Source organism: Vicugna pacos, chromosome 3 (genome assembly GCF_048564905.1).
Source record: "Vicugna pacos chromosome 3, VicPac4, whole genome shotgun sequence".
Taxonomy (NCBI): Eukaryota; Metazoa; Chordata; class Mammalia; order Artiodactyla; family Camelidae; genus Vicugna; species Vicugna pacos.
In genome coordinates, this window is record NC_132989.1 from 4,996,679 (window position 1) to 5,020,998 (window position 24,320).

The 24,320-nt window shown below is 36.4% G+C and overlaps 2 protein-coding genes, 1 long non-coding RNA gene and 1 pseudogene across 9 annotated transcripts in view; 3 read left to right on the top strand and 1 right to left on the bottom strand.

The window, feature by feature from the left end:
• LOC140690856 (germinal center-associated signaling and motility-like protein) overlaps window positions 1–4,298 on the top strand; it is a 29,341-nt gene extending 25,043 nt beyond the window's left edge. For all 6 annotated transcript variants that reach the window (XM_072952982.1, XM_072953006.1, XM_072952973.1 and 3 more), the window contains exons 4-5: window positions 3,075–3,103; window positions 4,008–4,298. In XM_072952982.1, the coding sequence (XP_072809083.1) occupies window positions 3,075–3,103; window positions 4,008–4,199 (221 nt within the window). In that variant the 3' untranslated portion in view covers window positions 4,200–4,298. The remainder of the gene's footprint in view (window positions 1–3,074; window positions 3,104–4,007) is intronic.
• Window positions 1–11,887, bottom strand: part of LOC116279760 (E3 ubiquitin-protein ligase HERC2-like) — a 71,111-nt gene extending 59,224 nt beyond the window's left edge. For both annotated transcript variants that reach the window (XR_012066214.1, XM_072953010.1), the window contains exon 1: window positions 11,715–11,887. The gene's annotated coding sequence lies outside the window, so the exon portion shown is untranslated. The remainder of the gene's footprint in view (window positions 1–11,714) is intronic.
• A 163-nt stretch (window positions 11,888–12,050) lies between these two features.
• The window catches only part of LOC140690845 (uncharacterized), a 30,063-nt gene continuing 17,793 nt past the window's right edge, over window positions 12,051–24,320 (top strand). The window contains exon 1 of the long non-coding RNA XR_012066173.1: window positions 12,051–12,282. This is a non-coding gene — a long non-coding RNA (uncharacterized lncRNA). The remainder of the gene's footprint in view (window positions 12,283–24,320) is intronic.
• Window positions 15,142–23,798, top strand: LOC140690843 (olfactory receptor 2G2-like; annotated as a pseudogene).

The following is a 24,320-nucleotide window of genomic DNA, read 5'->3' on the forward strand; positions in this document are numbered from 1 at the left end:
GTAAACAATCTTATAGTTAGTGAGGGAAAGGGAGTGGGAAGGGAAAAATTGGGGAGTTTGAAATTTGCAAATATTAACCACTATATATAAAAATAGACAAAAAAATTTCTTCTGTATAGCACAGGGAACTATATTCAATATCTTCTAATAAGCTTTATTTAAAAATGATATGAAAATTAATATATATATATATATGCATGACTGGAACATATGATGTACATCAAAAACTGACACATCGTAACTGACTATATGACAGTAAAAAAAAAATCTTGAGGTGGGGAGAGTATTCAGGATTATCCAGGTTAACACAATGTAAACACAAAGGTTCTTAAAAGGTAGAAGAGAGAAGCAGAAAAGACAATGTCAGAGTGATGCAGCATGAGAAAAACTCAAATAGCCATAGTTGGTTTGAAGCAATGGAGATGGCCGTGATCCAAGGAATAAGGGCAGTCTACAGAAACTGGAAAATGCAAAGAAATGGAGTCTCGCCTAAAGCCTCCAGAAAGGAATGCAACCATGTCAATACCTTGGTTTTAACCCAGTGAGTCTCTTTTAAGAATTCTGATCTGTAGAACTGTAACATAATAAATCTGTGTTGTTTTAAGCCATCAGGTTTATGGTAATTTATTACAGCATTAATAGGAGACAATTACAACCTGAAATAGTAATGCTATTTTATAAGGGTCATTACTGAGGTCAGTTCCTAAGCAGCCACTCTAGTTAATAATTTCAACTCCGAGCTAAAATACTGAGTCCAGATCTTCTGGTAAGTGCACCAATATCTAGATACTCATTCAGTCCCATAACGTGTGTGTTTTCCTTCATAATTTAAGACTCACAGAATCAATTCAATCAAATACCATGTTGTTGAATTCACCCTTTTGTTTATTTGATTTGGGCAGGTAGTTAATAAATATTAAAGAATAAAAAGGCATATATTCTCTTTCTGTTCTAATCTCTTCCATTTCAAGGGCATGCTTGGATCTGATTTTTATTTTCAGTCTGAATACAATGATGTGTTTTGTTGAGGGATACTGGCTGGCTTTCCTCTGCAAGATGACTTTCCGCAGGGTTTTTAATCAAGGAAGGAAGAGTCTCACTATTTATTCAGGATGAGAGGCAGTCCTTCATCTAACAACATAGTCTTACTTGCTGGTTTTTGAATGCAGGTTAATTGCAGTCATCAGAAATTTCCTGATATTTCTGTTCTAATTCTAAGGTTCATATTCTTTTCCAATCAATGCCTTACCCTCAAATAGGAAATCTACTGAGGATGTTAATTCAGCTGACCTTTAGCATAGTGATGACATGTTTCACATCTTTACTCTGAGAATAAATATGATGCTTCTTTTAACACCTTCAGCACCAAAAGCTGCAACCACTTCACCCAATACTGTTTGATTTCTTCATGCCCTTCATATTGATGCTTAGTTCCCCAGATTCTTGCCTCTAATGCTTTAATTGAATTGTATTCAGGCTACATAATTCCCTCAGTTTATGATTATAAGATGATATTTAATTAAAAACATTTGTTAATTAAATTATATATGATTATATTTATAAAGATATGTGATTATATGATTTCTTATTTTAAAACCTTTTAAACATTTTTTGAGTTATCATCATTTTACAATGTTGCATCAAATTTCAGTGTAGATCACAATTTTTCAGTTATACATGAACATATATATATATTCATTGTCACATTTTTTTCTGTGAGCTAACATAAGATCTTGTATATATTTCCCTGTGCATTACAGTATAATCTTGTTTATCTATTCTACATTTTGAAATCCCAATCTGTCCCTTCCTACCTCCCGCCCCCTTGGCAACCACAAGTTTCCATTCTATGTCTATGAGTCTCTTTCTGACTTGTATTTATGTTTTGTTTGTTTTGTTTTGTATTTTTAGATTCCACATATGAGCGATCTCATATGGTATTTTTCTTTCTCTTTCTGGCTTACTTCACTTAGAATGACATTCTCCAGGAACATCCATGTTGCTGCAAATATTTGAAATCAGTGCATTGAACATGATTTTTTTTGTGAAGAACAGTGAGCTATTAGAAATTACTAACAAACTTTGTTATACAAAGTATGTTTAATTTATTTAATATATGCTAAGATTTTGCTAAGAATCATTACCAAGTTTAGTATGCTGTAGACTTAAGAATTAGTCAATGTTCCTTTTATAAATTGGGATTTTGATATATTTAGTATACAGTGACCTCTCTAATAACTTCTTTATTAAAATTCTAGTAGTAGATCTCAGATTAACACATGTATAATTTGCTTCAGTATTCATAGGTGTAATCAACCTGAATCTGGATTTAACTGGAGATAGTTACTTTTGTTACTTTAGTACTTTCTTTATAATGTACTTTTCTCTGTAATGATTGCTACTTAATACTTATCTCTATAATAATTGTTCATCTTAAATATCATGTGCTTTTCCTGTGATAATTTTATACAATTTATATTTTAAATATCACAGCCATAATTACTCTTTAAAAAATATTTGCCAAACTCTATTGTCATAGCATGTTTCTGGACAAAATTTTGTTACTCAGTTTCAAAATCCACTTTCATTCACCAGCGTTGGTGTGTGTCACTTACACAGAAACACAGTATTGACACTGCCTCATAACATTTGTTTTTCCTTGATTTTGTCATATAGCCTTGAGAACATAGTAATAACATGGAATCATGTCCGATGTTTAGATGAAGTTTTATCACTGTATTTTATTCTTTCACCATCTCCTTACCACCAGCCTGTGAAGTTCTACAACTCTCAGGTTGCTTTCTTTTTTTATATACATACATTTATTTTTATTGACGTATACTCAGTTTACAATGTTGTGTCAATTTCTGGTGTACAGCACAGTACTTCAGTCATATAGGAACATACATATATGAATTTTCATATTCTCTTCTACCATAAGTTACTACAAGATATTAAATATAGTTCCCTGTGCTATACAATATAAACTTACTGTTTATCTATTTTTTTATATATTAGTTAGTATCTGCAAATCTCGAACTCCCAATTTATCCTTTTTATTTGTTATCCTCCAGGTAAAGATCTCCCATCCACTTCTAATCAGGTAATAGAGAAATTATTACATTTGTCTAATAAATGTCACAATACAGACAACTTCATATAAGCCTAGTTGTAGCTCTTCCTTTACTTGTGACTTCTGAATGGATTTGTCAAATTTTTCATATTTTAAATAATATTCTTGTTCATTTTAATGCAGACATAAAAGGAAATTAAAATACTGAAATATTTTAACAGACTTAGGTAATCTGTAAATTCTTATTCTTGTCCCAAGTCTACTGAAATCTATTATTTTAATTTTCAAAAACCTTGTAACAAAAATAAAAGAAATCAAATTCACAGTTATAAAGTGAGAGCATCAGTTCTTTTTATCTTTTCACATTCCTCTTTAATCCATATGTCCAGGAATTAGTGTTTATATTTAGACATTGTATGGAATATCAATAAACATATTAAAATGTCTATTATTTTTAATACATAAGCATTATACTGATTTAATTAACATGTAGTATTCATGTTTTAAATTTTCTTCCATGGGTCTATGCAACTGACAATGTATTTAAACTGTAAATTTTATTAATTGCATTTTATCCTATGAAAATGCATTGTTATGTAACTTGAATACGTACTTATTGAGATCTGATTGCTGCATATATTGCACCTCAATCTGTGTGACCTAAAATATATGACTGCTTTTGTCTAGGTATTCAGGGAGACAACAGTGACTTTTTATCCTCTTTTATTATTCTGAGGTGAAATGAAAGCAGAATGAGTAGTAGTTTGGAGCACAGTTCATGTTGCTAAAATAAGGTCTCTAAGAGGCTTGGAGAAAGGGCTTTGAACACTTGAGGTGTAAGATCACCATCAGACAAGACGAAAGGAGGCGTGGGTCACTGAGTTAAAACCTGATGGATGATTCTGGATCCTTGATCTCTTTTTTTTCTTGGCAGGAAAATGAGAACGGCAGTGGTTCTGAAGAAGTGAGCTACACTGTCATCAATCACCTGCTCTATCGGAGACCCTCTCTGAGCTCCAATGATGATGGTTATGAGAACGTTCTGTCTACCACAGGAAGAGGGAGACCATTAAGAGAAGGGTCGGAAACAGAATATGCCCGTCACAGGACAACTTCTGTTACTTAGGTCTTCTTCCTGTACCCCTGAGAAGGATTATGAATTTGTACTTCCTCACTAGAACCTTCATTCCTTACTGTCTTCCAGTAACAAAGATGATACAGCGTAGTGGCCTCCAGGGGAGCTTCTCTTTCAGCAGTTCATGAAACATTCATTTCTGGCCAAATCTTAGAAATTATGTCCTTTTACTGTATTTTCATTGAGAAACTCTGAAATACGGCATTTCTGTGGTTTGGGTAAAGCCATATAGATTGACATAATGAGATAGAGTATTCTGCATCCTCTTGTTTGTAAGGTTTGAGGACATGGAGGTGGTGGGAAAACCTTCCTAAGACAATAAACACCCACAGATATACAACTTAGAATATCCAGTTTCAATCCTGCTTTCCAAATTTCAAAAGCCAACATTCATACTCCTAATCATGTATTTCAGTTTTTGAGGTTCAACATATTAAATAAACTTTTAAAATATAAGACCAGTGACTAGACCATTTGCTGACCTGATATTTACTTCAATCTTGTCTTTTCCATGTATTAGAGATTCTTGCCATAAATTTGAGGTAGTAGTTCAAAAACTAATATCTTTTGATAACTGGCCTTTCTGAAAGGAGAAACTGAGAGTGCCTTTAAAAAAAAGAGGAATAAATGAATAAGGGTTAGGGTCTTTCTTTCCAATAGTAAATCACAGAATTCTGCTTAAAGATTCCTAAGAAAATGAAAATATACATGCTTATAGTTTTGTTCACAACATACTACTTATTTAACCTATGACTAGTTATCTCAAATGAGGAAGGATGAATAGTGTCTGGTTTTAAAATTTAGGTAAATTCGTAAGTAATCCATCTATTTTACTTTCATTCCCAAGGATATTCCAAATAATATGCCAGCTTCTCAATAAGGACACAAAGGCTGTAAGTGACAAAACATTTATGATTAACTTTTTACCAAAGTGGGTATAGAGGGAACATATCTCAACATAATAAAAGGTATTTATCACAAGCCTACAGCCAGCATAGGACTCAACAATGAAAAACTGAAAACCTTCCCACTAAAATCTAGGACAAGACAAGGTTGTCCACTCTCACCAGTCCTATTCAACATAGTCTTGGAAGTCCTAGCCACAACTATCAGGCAAGAAAAAGAAATAAAATGGATCCAAATTGGAAAAGAAGAGGTAAAACTATCACTATATGAAGATGACATGATACTATATATGAAAAACCCTAAAAGCTCCATACAAAAACTACTAGAACTAAGAAAAGAATTCAGCAAGGTAGAAGGATACAAGATTAATGTACAAAAATCAGTTTCATTTCTTTACACTAATGATGAATCAACAGGAAAAGAAAGTAAAGAAATAATTCCTTTTAAAATAGCACCCAAAGTAATAAAGCACCTAGGAATACATCTAATCAAGGAGGTGAAGACTTATACATGGAGAATCACAAAACATTGATTAAGGAAATTTAAGAAGACTTTAAAAATGGAAAGATATTCAATGCTTCTGCATTGGAAGAATCAATATTGTTAAAAATGGTCACACTGCCCAAGGAAATCTACAGATTTAAAGCAATCCCTATCAAAGTACCCAGGACATATTTCACAGAACTAGAATAAATTGTAATAAAATTTATATGGAATCACATAAGACCTAGAATTGCCAAAGCATTACTTAAGAAAAAGAAAAAGGCTGGATGAATAATCTTCCCAGACTTTAGACAATACTACAGAGCTACAGTGATCAAAACAGCATGGTATTGGCATAAAAACAGACATATGGATTGATAGAACAGAATACAGAGTCCAGAAATGAGTCCATAAACTTTTGGTCAATTAACTTTAACAAAGGAGGCAAGAACATACAATGGAATACAGACAATCACTTCAGTAAATGCTGTTGGGAAAACTGGACAGCTGCACGTAAATCAATGCACCTAGAACACTCCCTTACACCATACACAAAAATAAACTTAAAATGAACTAAACACTTAAACTTAAGGCAAGACACAATAAACCTCCTAGTAGAAAATAAAGCAAAACATTATCTCATATATATCTAAAAAAGGTTCTCCAAGGGCAGCCTACCCAAAAAATAGAAATAAAAGCAAAAATAAACAAATGGGACCTAATTAAACTTACAAGCTTTTGCACAACAAAGGAAACCATAAGGAAAACAAAGCAACAGCCTATGGAATGGGAGAAAATTTTTGTAAATGAAACCAACAAAGGCTTGATTTCCAGAATATATAAACAGTTCATATGACTTAATAAGAAAAACACAAACAAACAAGTTCAAAAATGGGCAGAAGACCTAAATAAGCAATCCTCCAGTGAAGACGTACACATGGCCAATAGACATATGAAAAAATACTCAACATCACTAATTATCAGAGAAGTGAAAATCAAAACTACAATGAGGTATCACCTCACACCAGTCAGAATGGCCATCATTTCAGAGTCCACAAATGATAAATGCTGGAGAGGCTGTGGAGAAAAGGGAACCCTCTCACACTGTTGGTGGGAATGCAGTTTAGTGCAGCCATTGTGGAAAACAGTATGGAGATTTGTCAAAAGACTAGGAATAGACTTACCATATGACCTAGCAATCCTACTCCTGGGCATATATCCAGAAGGAACCCTAATTCAAAAAGACATCTGCACTTCAATGTTCACAGCAACACTATTTACAATAGTCAAGATATGGAAACAACCTAAATGTCCATCGACAGATAACTGGATAAAGATGTACGTTTATATAATGGAATACTATTCAGCCATAAAATGACAACATAATGCCATTTGCAGCAACATGAATGTCCCTGGAGAATGTCATTCTAAATGAAGTAAGCCAGAAAGAAAAAGAAAAATACCATATGACATCACTCATATGGGAAATCTGAAAAAAAAAAAAAGAAAGAAAACAAATGAACTTAAATCTAAAACAGAAACAGACTCACAGACATAGAATACAAACTTGTGGTTGCGAGGAGGGAGGGGGTTGGGAAGGGACACACTGGGAGTTTGAGATTTGTAGATACTGATGGGTAGATATAAAACAGATAAACAAGTTTATACTGCATAGCACAGGGAAATATATACAAGATTTTGTAGTAGCTCACAGTGAAAAAGAATACAAAAATGAGTATGTATATATTCATGTATGACTGAAAAATTGTGCTGTACACCAGAAATTGACACAACATTGTAAACTGACTATAACTCAATAAAAAAAGAAAGAAAAAATGGCAATATCATGGAATGTATTTCATTTTAGGGCCAACTAAAAACAAATATTTATGTCACAAGTCATAATAATGCAGAAAGAAAACAAAAGTTTTGAGGAAAAAACTAAGGAAAGTGGAAGATGGTGTAAACATACCAATTTCATCATCTTTTACAGCAAGGAAATGAATGGTATTAATCAACAATGATAAATTAGAAAGATTATAAGTAAATACTAGTATAAAGATAGAGTAAGGAAAAGGTTTTCATATACTGAAATTTGGTAGTGAAATTAACACAGAAATACAAAGGGAAAAGAAATATATTTACTACTTGCTCATAGTGTGGATCAATTTTTACTACATTAAATAAGGAACTGTAAGTAAAATACAGAATTAAAGCTAGCTCTGTAGATTCAATGCAATCCCAATCAAAACCCCTGCACTTATTTTTCAAAAATCCCAGTCTATTCTAGAATTCATACAGAAACTCAAAGGACCCAGAACTGCCAAGGGCACCTGAAAGCAGATTAACAAACCTGAAAGACTGAACATGACCAGATACCAAGACTTATTATAAAAAGATAATGTGGCATCAGCACATGCATTGACTGCGTAGTCAGTGAAAGTCAATAGAGAATTGTGAAATAGAACTGTATGTGGTTGATGGCCAAGGTGGCCTCATAATGCAGTGGTACATTTTTCAATAAGTAGTTTTGTATTAACCAGGCATTAATTAGTCTTCTATGGTACCATAAAAAATTATCACATATGTGCTGGCTTAAAACAATCCAAAGCTATTACCCACCATTTCTGTGGGTACTGGTATAGGTGAACTGGATCTTCTGCTCACAAACTCAAAAGGCTGCATAGGAGGTGCTTGCTGTCAGGGCTGGAGACTCATTTAAGTTTCTGTGTCCTCTTGTACATACATGGTTGTTGCTGGAATTCATTTTCTTTTGGTTGCTTAGCTCAAGCCCTCAGCTGATAGAGACCATCTGCTATTCCCTCACATATGGGTCCCTCTCCAAAATTGAAGTTCACTCCTTCAAAGCCAACAGGAGAACTTCTCTCATGCTTTGAAGCTCTCCCTTCAGAAAGGGCCAAGTCCCTCCGAAGGACTCATCTGAGTAGATCAGATCCAGTTAAAATAGTCTCCCTTTTAATTAAATCAAAGTCGGCTGACTTGAGGACTTAACGACATTGGAAAAATCACTTTACCTTTGTCTATAACATAACCTAATCAAAAGTAAAATCCATCATGACAATCAATCTTTACATACTCTAGGGGGCGAGATTATACTGAATACCAAGGGCAGGAAACTTACAGGACATCTCAGAATTTTCTCACCACAGTCAGATACCCAAAGAGAATGAAAAAAAAAAGGAAAGGGAGACAGAAGAAGCAGCAGCTAAACACCTTCCTCACGCTATAAAGAAAACCAATTCTCATCTTACCTTATAACAAAAATGAATGGATTGCAGATTTAAGTGTCAAAAAACTGATTTAACAAAAATGTAGGACAAAATGTTATGTTAGTGATCTTGGTTTTGACAAATATCTCCTAAAATGGTAAAATAATACAAAGGAAAATAATAAATTGGACTATTTCAAAGTTAAGAACTTTTGTTTATTAAAAACATGATAAAAATCTAAGTTGTGAGAAGACATGTGTAATTATATATACAACCAATAAGTCTATCCACCACATGTAAAGAATTCCTACAAATCACTATGAGTAACACAGAAAATTCAGTGCTACAGTGGGCAAAAGACCTGTGAAGGCAGTTGAAAAAATATATGCCAATAGCAAAAAAGCACATGAAAGACACTCAACTTGATTTATAGTCAGAGGAATGCAAATGAAAAACACAGTGGAACATACCAACACTTAAGAGAGCAGCTAAAATTTATAAAAGATTAAAATGCTAAGTATTACAGGGCATATGAATAAACTGGAAACTGCTGGAAAACTCTTTGTGCCTCCTAAAACTGAACATACCTATACTCATCTACAGCAATCACACTCCTAGATTACACCTAATAAATACATACCCAAACATATATGCACCATGAGACAGACCAGCATGCTCCCAGCAGAACTAATCCTCATATCTATAAAATGTCAACTCCACAATGCCCTTCAATACAATAGTGGAAGAATCATGATATATTCACGTAACAGAATAATATTCAGAATACAAATGAATGTTCTACAAAAACACACACCTTTGAGATAAACATCCAAACATAGAGTTTAGCAAAGTTAAGTCACACAAAACACATAATGATTATACAATTTATATACAGTATGTAAAAAAACCCCGGCAAAACGAATCTATACTGTTAGAAGTCAAGATTAAGCTTCCTCTTAATGAGTGAAGACACTTGAAGGGATATGTGAGCAGATAGTTGAGGTTTGGGTAGTGTTACTCCCTTGAGCTGGACGCTGTTTCCGTAAATGTGTAAAGATTGTGAAAGTTTTTCAAAAGGCACACTTCTAAGATATTTGTACTTCTATGTATAATTATAAGGCAAACTAAAAGTTTTTTACAAATGGATAGGATGTCTTTAATTGCAGTTAATTTCCAAGTTAAAAAAAATGATAAAAGACATCACAAACCATTTCAATCAAGAAAAAAAAAAAGCCCAAGTAACATCTTGAAAATCAGACAAACTTTTATTTGAGAGACAGAAAAAGAAAATGAGAGAGAGACATGAAATGATGAAACTGGAAATCCATAATGTATATCTAACAATTTGGCAAATGTACAAACTGATCAACCATGAAGATGGCAGTATAAACAACCTCCGAAGTTTGCAACTCCACAAAAGCAACAAACACCTGGCAAAAATCATCATAATCAACACTTTCAGAATTCTGGAAAATAATGAAAGATAATCAAAAATGGTATAGTTTTGCCCTAAGAATAGACAGTCTAGTCCAGTGAACCAGAGTTGAGAATTCAAAAATAAACTCATACATCCATCGCCAATTGATTTTTGACAAGGATGGCAACACCAGTCAATGGGTTCAAACAGTTTCTTTAATAAATAGCGCTCAGACGCTAGGATACCCACTCATAAAAGAACGGCGGTAGGCTGCCTACAGCAACCATATACAAAAATTACCTGAAAATGGATCAGTAACCTAAATATAAAGGCTCTCATGACTGACCTTATTTGGAAGAAACTTTACAGTAAATTTTCATGACCTTATATTTGGCAGTGAATACTTACATACGAAAACCAAAACATGAGCAACAAAAGAAAAAATAGATAAATTGCACTTTAAAACTGAAAACCTCTGTGCTTTAAAGAACATGATCAGAAGAGTGAAAAGACAAATAGTAAATGTAAAGGGGATTTGTCTTCAAAATATATAAAGAATGCTTACACCTCAAGAACGAAAAGAGAAATGTCCCACTTAAAATATGGGAAAAGGGCTTATTGAAGTCCACAGTTATACAAATGGCCATCTGAAAAGATGCTCTGTATAACTGGTCATGAGAGGAATGCAATTCAAAATCACAATGATACATCACTTCACACCCACTGAAAGAGCGAGAACAACAAAAACATATTAAAAACCTAAGGAGAAAAGTGTAAAATAATGTGTTCCTGACGATGTGGCAGGAATGTAAACTAGTGTGGCCACTGTGGGGAACAGCGCGGCGCCTCTTCCAAAAAGCACAGAATTACAACCAGCCCAACAGTTTACTGAACACAGAGACCCAGACACATCAGCGAGAAAGGATCGGTAATCCAGTAACTACTGCTGTAGAGCGAACGGGAAAAAATATTAAATTTGGATAATTCATACTTTAAGTGAAATTAATTCTGAGTTGAGAAACAAGGCAGGAGGTAAATAAAATCATAAGAAAACTAGCAGAAAATGTCTCAGTAATCTCAAACCAAAGACTATTTCCACAAGTAAATGTCCTAAGTGGAAAAATATAGGCGAGACCCGGGATACACACACATTTGCACACAACCTTCACGACCGAAACCCCAACCAAGAAAACCAGGAACACCACGCATGGTCGTCCGGGCCCCGGTCCCGACAGTGCCGCAGGAGGACCAGACCTCCGACCCCCGCGCACCAGGTTCCTTGGAGAAGCGCGACCAGGCCGAGGGCTCCCAGAGGCCTGCAGGCCAGAGGGCGGGTGGCCCGCCCCGCAACCCCAGCCCAGTCGAGAGGGACCTCACGCCCAGGACCGAGGGTCGCCGGCACACCCCGCACCCGAGGCCCGCGCCCCCAGCTCGAGCAGCTCTGAGAAGCTCAGAGAACTGCAGACTCACCCTCTGTGGAGGCCGTCCTGTCAGAGGCTCCTCGGGGGCGCTGTCTCCTGAGGGGCCGACGTCCTGTCAGAGGCCCCGGAGGGAGCGGAGGCGGCAGGTCTGACAGCAGGCCAAGCGCTGGGCCTAGCCACCTCGCTCTCCGCTCCAGACCGCAGCTTTCACCGACTGGACTGGCGTCCAAGGCCCTCAATGCATTCTGGGGTTCCGTCTGGCTGCCAGGTTTATATGCGTAGGGTTTACGTCTGTGGGGTTTACGGCAGGGGTTTACGACTTGGGGGAGTTTACGACTTGGGGGGCTTTACGGCTGTGGGGGTTTAGAGCTAGTGGGTGTTAGTCTCGGCCCCGCTTCTGTGGCTGCCGCCGTGGGCCACCTCTACTGCCTGGCTCTGGTGGCCCGGTCACTCCCGCCCCTGGCTCCCACGGAGGTGAGCCGTGCGGGAGGAGATCTTCAGCGGCCTCACCTGCGACACACAGGGGAGGCCACAGAGCCAGGAGCCTCGTCTTCGTCTTCGTGGACGAGAGGCCTCCGAGCTGCAGCCTGAGGGGCGACCGCACCAGAAGGCCAAAGGTAACCTGTGTCCCCTCCCTCCGCGCGGCCTCCACATGGGTGTCCATAGGGACAGTAGGTCCTTGAGCAACACGGGCGTGAGGTGTGCGGGTCCACTCACAGCAGAGTGTTTCAGTAAACGGGTGCTCTAAATATGCACACCATAAGCCAACACATCTTAAAATGTTTCTCCCGTGGATTAAAGGAAAAGCAGGGAGTTGTGGTTTTCACAAAGTACGAGAGGGATTTTTTTCCCCACTCCCTAGTTTCCCACGTTGTATAATATGATAATGTTTGTTGTGAATCTGCAAAAGGGCTGCATGCCACTTGTGTGTGCTGTAAGGTTTCTAATTGCTACCTTCAGCTATTTCTAAGATCGTTAAGTAGTCAAAGTGGGTTTATTTTGAATGTCAGTTATCCAAGAGCTTTAACTACTACGTTTTGTCACATATAGTTCACAATGTGGTTCAAAGATGCTGAATTACTTTTCCATAAACCATTTCTGTGGGTCATTGTGTCCTAAACTATATAATGGGGTTGGGGATCATCTGACTTCCTCACTGTCTCTGCATTTGCTCTCCCAAATGGAAGAAGCAGTATATTCCATGTGTCCTACTGACTTTTCTCACTAGTCTGTAAAAATCATTAGCATTTATCCTCAATATGGAACACTGTACTGAAATATTAGCATATATTTTAAATTTCTAGAACACATCCAGGAGGCTATCCTCTGTCGTGTTTTTGCCATTTAGCAATCATTTACATCAATAAAAAGCCATAAAAAAGTCAAGGAGCATTTTTTTTTCCAGATTGCCTGTGGTAGTTTTCAGTAGCAGAATTTTGAGGCATCAATTTTTGATTCTAGGAAAGTCTATTTCTTAACTTAGTTCCATAAACTGTAGGACTGGCATCATTATTTTTTATCAGCTATTTTTATTTCATTTTTGTTGTATATGTCTTTCTGTTTAATCTTTCTTTGTGTCATATATTAGGGGTGGATGGCAAGATTGTCAGAAAAGCAGTTTCTTTACCCTTGGGCCCATATCCTCTGTGCTCCCTATAACTAAGGAAAAAAAGATTCCTTGAGAACATGTGGTTTCCTCCTGTTGAGGATCCCTCCAGGTATTCAGGCATCTACCTGCTGAACAGTGTCCTCTGCTCTAAGTTGCAAAATATTTTTATTCTCACTTAGTGTATTTTTGTGTTTGTGTAATTATAACAATTTCTCTCTTTCCTACCCCCGCAACCACTCCATATACATAAAGTCAAGAGAAAAGGACAGGAGAAGTGGAAAGAAAATCACAAAATTCAATTGGAAGAGGTCCCCAATAGTGGAAATTTAATTTTCATTGCACTTGGCTCTGTGGCCAGCAGGCCAGCTGCTTGACTTCCCCTGGCCTCATTTTTGTCCTCCAGTGTTAATTTGTTTGCCCTTTGTCGCTGGCTCCTGTTGCCCAGAATCCCTGGAGTTAATCCCATCACAAGGGAACTCGTTAACTCAGGGACTATATGTGACAGTATTAATCGTGCAGTTAGTCTTGGATGGGCACAGTGATGCCCATGCAGTCTCCTGCAGAGGAAGGAACGTAAATCTAAGCTGGGCGACTCTTCTTTCTGGCACCTGCATGTGGGACATTAGATACTGTAAATTGTGTATGGTGTCAAATGAGTAGCTAGTGTTAATGTGTCACAGATTGAGTGGGACTCTGGGTTAAAGTCCTAAAGACAAGAAGAATGTCGAAACAATGGTTCTCAATTGTAGAAATGATCAGTCTGATTCTTCCTGGCTTCAGCTGGCTTGGAAATAAATGGATGCACATGGTTTTTAACCACTTAATCTCCTTATTTCATCATATGTAAAACTTCAACAATCTTTGCTTCTTCCTGTTTGTTGTCTCAAAATCCTGTTGGGAGTTAAATGTTAATGATTTTCACTGAGCCCTCTGCAGCATTTCTTGCATTCTATTGATATTACATTCAGTCTCTAATTGTGATTGTCTACTTTGCATTGGCTGTGTACAGAGTTTCTGGACTAGAGTTTCTTTGGTTTTAAATTATTCTATACTGTGCAAGCATATTTATCTTGAAAAGGAAAATTCAAACAAAACCAAAGCCGTCCTACAAGGCCTCTGCTGTCCAAGTGATATCTACTGATGTTTGTGTTCCTTAAAGAAGTGACTCAAATTTACCTTGTAAGTATCGTATCCTGTTATGTGGCGTAGTTAATATATGAAATAATCATGCTTCCAATTTAGTTTCTTTTTCCTTTTTTAAAATAAAACCCTACTATATACTCTCCATTTCTATATTTGTTTCTTATTATCAAGAAATTCGTTGGTCTTGGATTGCTCTCCTTCTCATCTCTTTAAGAGCAAGGTGAATACAATCCAGACCTTCTCCTCTATAGATTCGTCTCCCAACTCTGCATCCTCACAGTGAACCTCTTACACTGATCATAAGATGCATACTCTCACATGTTTTATCATGTTCCTGCCTTATTTATGTATCCATTTGGTAGACTGTGAGAATGTACTATGGTGTTTGTAATTCCTGTATTTCCTGTGAAATTCCATTACCTTTATATAAATAATTATATTGAGGAAAAGGTGTGAAACATCTCAGCATTAATGCATTTTAGCTTTTATTTCATCCTCAAGGTAGATGGAAAACATATGATCAATGAGAACAGGAATGCCACTTCATGAGATAATCAACGATAGCACACACCAGGATTCTCTGCTTTGACCTTTTCTCTTTAACTGTTTACAAACTTACTTCTCAACATCCAGATCTTAACTGCCAGGGAATTGACATAAAATCCTTGCAGTTTCTGTTTAATGTGATTTAATCACTCTGGAGTGAGTAATCAAAGTGAGAGTAATGCCGTGGACTAATGACGGCACCTTCTCTGGGTTCATTCTGGTAGGTTTTTCTGACCGACCTCAGTTGGAGCTGGTTCTCTTTGGGGTAATCATGTCCCTTTACCTCATGACACTCCTCGGCAATGCTGCCATCATCCTAGTATCCGTCTTGGACTCTAAACTCCACAATCCCATGTACTTTTCCCTCTCCCATCTCTCATTACTGGACCTTTGCGTCACCAGCAGTATTATTCCTCAGCTTCTAGTCAACCTGGGGGGTCCAGAGAAGTCTATTGAGCTGATTGACCCCATAGACAATTAAAATGCTTGTTTTTCATATCAGCATGCCACTTCCTCTCATGGTACATCCTGTAATCTCCTTATTCTGAAAGGACATTTGAGGTCAATGTAAAATTTGTTTTTGAGTGCAATTTTTGTTGTTTTTAAAAGGTACAGGTAGTTAGCTGACAATATTTGTGACCTTTAGCCTAGAGTTATTTCTATTCTATTTGTATAAGATACTTGTGTTTCCTTTATTTAAAAATAAACTAATTTTTCTGTTTTGTTATTGGATGTTAGAAATGAAAAAAAAAAAGAATCTACCAAAATAGAGTAGAAAGTTGAATGGTGTATAGCAACATTTGTATACCAGAAGGTATTTTAAGGAGAATAATATTTCATGGGCTCAACACTGTGATAGCACTTTGAACTCCCGCCCTATAATCACACAGTGAAATAATAGATGCCAGATATTTTCAAAGAGGGGAAAAAATGTGAGTGTTAGAGAAGAAGGCAAAATATGAGAGTTACAACATTCGTTGATACAGGTGGTGTTCCTGATGGGGCCAGCTGAGGAGAGGAAACTGGAGATGTGACCCTGGAGCTGGAATTCCGTGAACAGGTGGGTGTGAGGTGCTGAGGGGAATGTTCAGCAAAAGCAGGGGGAGGGGTTTTATCAAAGTTTTTTTTATTACAGTCAGGCTGGACACAGTGTGATATGACAACACGCAGGAGTTTTCCATACTTTAAGGTAGACGGGCTGGAGGTGCATCTTGTTCTCTGAGGGTGGCATGTATAATCAGTATAATATGAAATCACCCAGAAGATGGCTGTTTGGATAGATGATTGGACTGCAAGTGACAACACTGACTGGGTGACAAGCCAAGACACCATCGACTATGAGTATCTTATTTTTTTGTGGGTAGTACAGATAATCAATGGTTTTTAAAGGTGGTAGGTAGCTGTAGGGACACAACATTACCTTCGAGGATGTAGAGGACCCTATCCAGTGGGATGTCCCATGTCATCATGGTGGATTGGCTCAAAACAAAGGGACCAAAAGTGCCCATGTTAGGAGATCTTTTCAGCTGCCAAATCCAAAAACTAGCTTCATACAGTGGACCATATACCACAGTGTGCTGGGGGCACAGAAAGAAGAAATAGAATTGCAAGGGAGCATAGTCAGCATTTGTCAGGGAGCTAGAAGGGAAGGCTGGTTGAACCTTGGAAGACACTTGTTAGGTATTGGTGGAAGGAACCATTATTAGCATGAGTCATTCAATCCCAACTAGACAACCTGATTCTTTCCATGATGTGTCTGTGTATTTAAAGAAATGTGTCTTTGTTTACAAATATATTTCTACTTTAGTTAAAAACTTTAATGATGGTATTTCGCAGTGCAGATATTTTACAGTTTTGTAATAAAGGAGACATTACTTACAGTATAACTTGTTAATTTGCTGGGGTTTTTTTGAAAATTTCTTTGTAAGAAATTTTCTTTGTGAAGTAAACTTGATGAAGATGTTTCTGAAATATTTCCAAAATTATCTACTTGTTAATTTTGAATTTTTATCTTTATTATGCTATTACAGTCTTTTCTATGTTTTTAAAGGGATGTTTTATTACTATTCAGAATTAATTTTGTTAATTTATGTAAAATGTTACTTTTTTCAAGTTTTATTTTCTGGTATTTTTTAACTTACCTGTTCTTTTGTTATTTTATCTTGTTTAAAAAGAGTAACTATAAAATTCTCATATTTTGATGCTTAGGATTTAAAAAATGATACATTTAATAATCTCCAATTGAAATTTTGGCATCTTGTTTCACCTAATTTCCTACTTACTGATGGCAGTTTTACAGCAGTAAGAGGATATAATGAGTAAGGTTTCTATTCTATACATGATCGAAGTTTTCATTAAAGCTTAATAGTTGGTCAATGACATAAACTTTGTGTTACCAACATGTTTGCTGTTTCTGTGTTTGTTTTACTTGGAGTCTGAAAATCTAACAGTGACATGTCTTCATTGTGGATTATGTTATCTATATTCATAAGGCAACTGTAAGAATGATTACTTTAGCTTAAATATTAGCTTTCATAGTGTTAAACTGTGAGCTTTTGATGTGAAGAAAATTTATTGTGAGAACTTTAGGGTATTGTGTTTTTGATTTTTTCATGTCCTTTGTCTGTCTTTCTTAATAACTGTATTTTTTTCTCTCTTCATTGTTTTCTATGCAAGTTACTCAAGCATATTCCTTAATCAACTTTTTTTCACTTACTTTCTAAATATAACTTAGAAAGTAACCATTACAGATATCCTTAACGTTTTTCACATAGTTCAGCCATTCTCTCTTTTAAAATCTGCTGTTGATTTAAATCATTTGTTTTAGTAGCTGCAGGTTGTCTTAAATTCTTTGAGAGTGTGGAGGAATACTTTTTACTTTCTATATATTTACACTGTTTCTTGGAGAAATTCTCTTTCAGGTGTATGTTCTTCATCTAACTTTGTTTCTTTGAGATCTTTCCTTTTCTTATTTTTCTTTGCCTTTGATTTTTTTTGTATTATAGATTTTGAAGTGCATAAACCCCAGGTTCAGTACTTTATGTTTCTTATCTATCCATCATCTTTTGATGTAGAGAGTGATCTAGGCTTGTCTTTTCCCAAATGTAATAGAATCATTTTGTATTTTATTATCTCTTTTTTCCATCTGGGTTCTGTTTTAGTTGGGTTTTTAGAATGTAAGATGGAAAATTCAATATTGGTAATTTAAAATTTGTGTTCATCCTTTAATCATTTGGTGGGAAGATACAGAGGACATTTGGAATATTCACTCCGATACAGTCTTTTCTATTCATTTCTTCCTCTAGTGAAAGATATCTCTGCTCCGGACCATGCCCAGCTTAACTTGGCATTTAGCCTTGTCACTCATTTATGAAGCTAGCTAATCTTCCCAGCTATGGAGACATCTTCTATATGGACTGCATCCCCAGCAGGATATTTTAGTGAGTATGGCTGGCTACATTTTACGCTGTGTTTCTCCAAGATGAGTCATGTATAGAATGGTGTTTAGAGGGTTTCACTCTCTGTTCATGTGATTTTGTCAAATTTCAACATACCAGGCACATGATATGAGGAATATGCAATATATGCTTATAAGCATTCCTCAGTTTTAGAACTATTCCTGTTTAGTATAGTACTCATTTGAAGTTTTCTGTTATGTGTGCTTGCTTAAACTAATAGTTTTAAAGGGAGAAGTGGGCATACTGCATTCAATGTCAATATTTATATCCTAAAAATATTTTTTAGAACTTATTTCAAACCTTTTATGTTTAGTAATGTGTGGTATTCTTAATGAGCAATGAGGATGTTTTTCTTGCTCAGAAAATTTGCTGTTCTTAAATTGGTCCAAGATCAGTGGTTACCTATCAGTGGAATTAATTACTGTGAACTCTGCAGTGCGCCTTTGGAAGGCGCCTGCAACTGCTGCTCTTCTCTGTAAGTTCACTCATCCATGTTTACTGTGAAGCATTTCAAGGTTCAGAATGAAGGGGATGGATGGTAAACTGAAATAGCAATTGTTTACCATGCAAATAAAAAGTCAGTGATTTGGGAGTTCACCAATGAAGAGGTGGGTGGACATTTTGCAGGGTACTGACCTGCAGCGACAAAGACAGAACTACTAATAGTTAATACTGCATAGTATTTACTAAATTTTTTTGAGAAGGAAACATTTCTTTAGTAAAAGATACACATTTATTTGAATAATAAACATAAAATACATGATATTTCTTACTGGGAAAGAATAGGGGGGAATGGACAAACTAATAATGAGGATATTGAAGATTGTTTCCATTTTGTAATTACAAGACTGAGGTGAAGTACATCAAAATCAAGAAGAGAGCCCTGTGTGGCCATGACTCCTGGTTACCACAGGTCCTCCTCCTCACATGAATGCTTTTGATAAAGCCACGTTCAAATACACAGCAGAATTATACACGTTTGAGACATTTCCAATTTGGGGGAAGGTTGGTAAGGTCTGATCACTCATTTATTTGATAAGATATCTACAATCTACTAATTTTCTAGCGACGTGTTAGCTTCTCCAGGGAAAGTGAAAGTGGTGTAATAGGATGCATATAATATAGGTGGTCTGCTGAATAATTTTTGAGAAGCTAATTTGTGCTGAATACACTAATGGCTAGAGGCTGCAAAATAATATCTTATATGCCTCCTGGCTTCATGAATATCACAAGCTGTTGTGAAGAGACACATATACTACTTTGTCAAATTCAAAAATATATGAATCCACTAGCAAGGTTCCCATATAATTAAGAACAAAGATTTTTGTAGTTTGTACAGTAGTAAAGTAATATTTTTCTGAAGGAGGTTTCTTTGGTAATTGTGGGGATAAAGGAATAGCTGGTTTTTAAAAAAATAATGAAGCCGTGCTTACTAGCGTCCTGAGAAGTATTGTTTCATAAATCAGATACAATGCCCTCACGGGAAATAAAACAACCCCTTAATGACTTGCTTCCAAAACTGGGATCACATTTTGTACCCAGCCTTTGAGCTGATGATGAAAATGCAAATGATTACAGAAAAAAGAAATCTAAAATTGCATAGGTCGCACTTCACTTCCTAAAAACTGCTTTAGGAGCCTGCAAGACCCTGGGTCTCTGGAAGAAAGGAACACGCAGACACTTTTAAAAAGCACACAAACGCTGAGGGAAGAAGAAAGAGTATAGAATTAACTGGAGCATGAGATTGGTCATAAGAAACAGATCCAAGTGTTGCCTTAAACACTTACTAAATATGCATATGCTTTTGAGTCATATAAGCTCTGAGGAGTTGATTTTTAATGAATACCAATTGCATCTGGCATATTTCAAAAATGTAAACTTAAAACTAATTTCCACTCTTTTGGTGTGATGAATGATTTTACTCAAACCCTGTTACTGAAAATTGCTTTAATAAACCTCAGGGTTTTTTTTTTTACATTTTTTTATTGATTCATAATCATTTTACAGTGTTGTGTCAAATTCCAATGTTCAGCACAATTTTTCAGTCATTCATGGACATATACACACTCATTGTCACATTTTTTTCTCTGTGATTTATCATAACATTTTGTGTATATTTCCCTGTGCTATACAGTGTAATCTTGTTTATCTATTCTACAATTTTGAAATCCCGGTCTATCTCTTCTCACCCTCTACCCCCTCCCCCCGTAACCACAAGTCTGTATTCTCTGTCCATGAGTCTATTTCTGTCCTGTATTTATGCTTTGTTTTTGTTTGTTTTTGTTTTTTAGATTCCACATATGAGCGATCTCATATGGTGTTTTTCTTTCTCTTTCTGGCTTACTTCACTTAGAATGACCTTCTCTAGGATCATCCATGTTGCTGCAAATGGCATTATGTTGTCGGTTTTTATGGCTGAGTAGTATTACAGGAATACACCTGCACCCCAATGTTCATAGCAGCACTATTTACAATAGCCAAAACATGGAAACAACCTAAATGTCCATCAACAGGTGACTGGATAAAGATGTGGTATATACCTCAGGGTTTTTTTTTTCTCTAAAATTAACTAAGTTTCTACCTTCCTCTGACTAGAAGGACATCAACATGAAGGGGCAAAATGTAGTTGGATGGAAATGTTGGTATAATTTATTTCCTACAACAGATTATAGTGCCTATTTTTTAACAGTTTTATTGAGGTATAACTGATATATAAAAATGCACAGTTTCTTTAATGTATGCAATGCAATGAGTTTGGACATATGTATGCAGCCATGATAACCCCCATCACAATCTAGGTAATAAATTTATTCCTCAGGTCCAAAAGCTTCTATATGTTCTTTTGCTTTTTGTGTGAATGTGTGGCCAAGAAAAGTTAACATGATATGTACTCTTTTAACAAATGTTAAGTTCACAATACAATATTTGTTAACTATAAGCAGTATGTTGGACAGCAGCTCTCTCAAACTTAATCACCTTGTATAGCTGCAATTTTAGAACCATGGAACGACTCCCTATTTCTCCCTCTTCCTGCCCCCTGGCTATCACTGTTTTATTTTCTGTTTCTATGTTTAACTATTTTACATACCTCTTAGAAGATTTTGTCCTTTTTGTGCCTGACCTATTTCACTTAGTGTAATGTCCTCAAGGTACATCCATGGTGTTGTGCATTGCAGGATTCATTTCCTTTTTAAGGCTGAATAATTTTTTAATCAAGTCTAATAATAGTTCATCACTTAAGATTGAATAATATACCACACCTTTATTTATTCAACCACAGATGGACCCTTAAGTGGCTATTGTGAGTAATGCTGCAGTGAACACAGGAATGAAGCTTTCACTTCAAGATCCCGATTTCAGTTCTTTTGGATGTTTCCCCAGAAGTGGGCTTGTTGGGTCATATGATAGTTCTATAGAACTATTATTCTGTCTTTTATAATGGCTGCACCCTCTTTACAATCCCACCAACACTGTATAAGTGTTCTAATCTCTCCACAACTTCTCCAACATATGTTACTTTTTGGTTTTTGATCAGTCATCCTAACAGGTATGAGGTGGTGCCTCATTGTGGTTTTTGTTTGTATGACCCCGGTGATGACCGATGCTGAGCACTTTTTCGTAAGCCTGTTATGTCTTGTTTGGAGAAATGTCTACGCAAGTCCTTTGCCCACTTTTTAACTGGGTTATCTGTTTTGTTGTTGTTGTTGTTGACTTATTTGAATCCCTTACGTATTCTGGATATTAACCCCTTATTGGATATATGATTTTATATATTTTCTCCCATTCCCCAGATGTTTGCTTTCCTTGCACGTGGTTTGGTGTTATATCCATGAAATCGTTGCCAAGACCAATGCCAGGAAGCTTTTCCTTCAGTTTTTTTCTAAGAGTTTTTAGTTTCAGATTATACCTTGAAGTCTTCAATCCATTTTTAGTTGATTTGTGTGTATGGTGTAAGTTAGGGGTCCAATTTTATTCTTTTCCATGTGGATATTCAGTTTTCCCAACACTGTTTATTGAAGAGGCTTCTTTCCCCCATTGTGTTTTCTCAGTGCTTTTTGTTATTTCAAGGTCAGTTGGCCGTATGTATGTGTTCATCTCTGGGCGCTCTATTCTGCTCCATTGATCTAGATGTCTCTTTATGCCAGTATTGTACTGCTTTGATTACTATAGCTTGATGATTTTTAAAATAATATCTGTTCTTCTGTGCTTTGCACAGCATCAGAAAACAGCTAAGACATTAAGGGAGCATTGCCTTTATTTAGAATGTGCACGATAGACAGATTGAGTTCACTAGATGTAACGACATAGCTTCAAATCATTTAACATATAATACTTTTGGGGGAGATGACATTGTCACTCACTTGACCTTATGTAATACATCACCTTTCTCAGCTATGACTCAGCTTTCTGCAACGTACTTTGCATATGGGGATGGTGAGGAGTACCAATGAGGGCAACGTAACAGGTTTTATCCTGTTGGGGTTTTCTGATTATCCTCAGTTACAGAAGGTTCTATTTGTGGTCATCTTGATCTTGTATTTACTAACCATTTTGGGGAACACCACCATCATTCTGATATCTCGTCTAGAACCCAAGCTTCATACACCAATGTATTTCTTTCTTTCTCACCTCTCCTTCCTGGACCTCTGCTTTACCAGCAGCGTTATTCCACAGCTCCTGGTAAACTTGTGGGATCCCATGAAAACCATCACCTATGTCGGCTGTGTGGTTCAGCTCTGCGTTTCTCTTGCCCTTGGATCTACTGAGTGTGTCCTCCTGGCTGTGATGTCGTACGATCGCTACGTGGCCATCTGCCGCCCCCTTCACTACATTCTGTTAATGCATCCCCATCTCTGCATGACCCTGACGTCTTTGTCATGGCTTAGTGGGGTAGCCACCACCCTGGCCCAGTCCACACTCACCCTGCAGCTACCTTTCTGTGGGCATCACCAAGTGGATCATTTTATGTGAGGTTCCTGTACTTATGAAGTTGGCTTGTGTGGACACAACTTTCAACGAAGCTGAGCTCTTTGTGGCCAGTATCCTTTTCCTTATAGTGCCTGTCTCCTTGATCCTGGTCTCTTATGGCTACATTGCCCAGGCAGTTTTGAAGATCAGGTCAGCTACTGGAAGAAAGAAAGTGTTTGGAACCTGCTCCTCCCATGTGATGGTTGTCATCATTTTCTATGGAACCATAATGTTCATGTACCTTCAGTCAGCCAAGAGTACATACAAGGACCAGGGAAAGTTTGTCTCCCTCTTTTACACTGTGGTGACTCCGATGCTCAACCCTCTTATCTATACTCTGAGGAACAAAGAGGTTAAGGGGGCACTAGGGAAGTTTCTATGGAAGATTCTGCTGGTAAACCTTACATGATTGTCAAAAAATGTTAATTTCTCCCTTTATGTCTGTTAATATTACTTTATGTATTTAGGTGCTCCTATGTTGGCAACATAAATATTTATGAATTTCTTTTTTCAGTTTGACCTCTTTATCATTATGCAATGCCATTCTTTGTCTTTTGCTATGGTCTATTTTAAAGTCTACTTTTTCTGATACGAGTATTGCTACCCAGGCTTTCTTTTCATTTGCATTTGCATGGAATAAATTTTTATATTCTTTCTCTTTCAATCTGTGTGTGTCTTTAGATTTGAATGTCCATTTACATTTAAAGTGAGTATTGATAAGTGCCATTTTGTTACTTGTTTTCTGTGTGTGCTTGTTTTAAGTTTTTTTAAAAAATATTTATTGAATGAAATATTCATTAAATTCTTTAATGCTTTAAATTGTCAAAAGTTTCACAAACATGATTTTGTAAAATTCCATAATAACCCATTTTCACCCTCTATCCCTATATTGCCCTGCCCCCTTCCCTCTCCCCATTGGTAAACACTAATT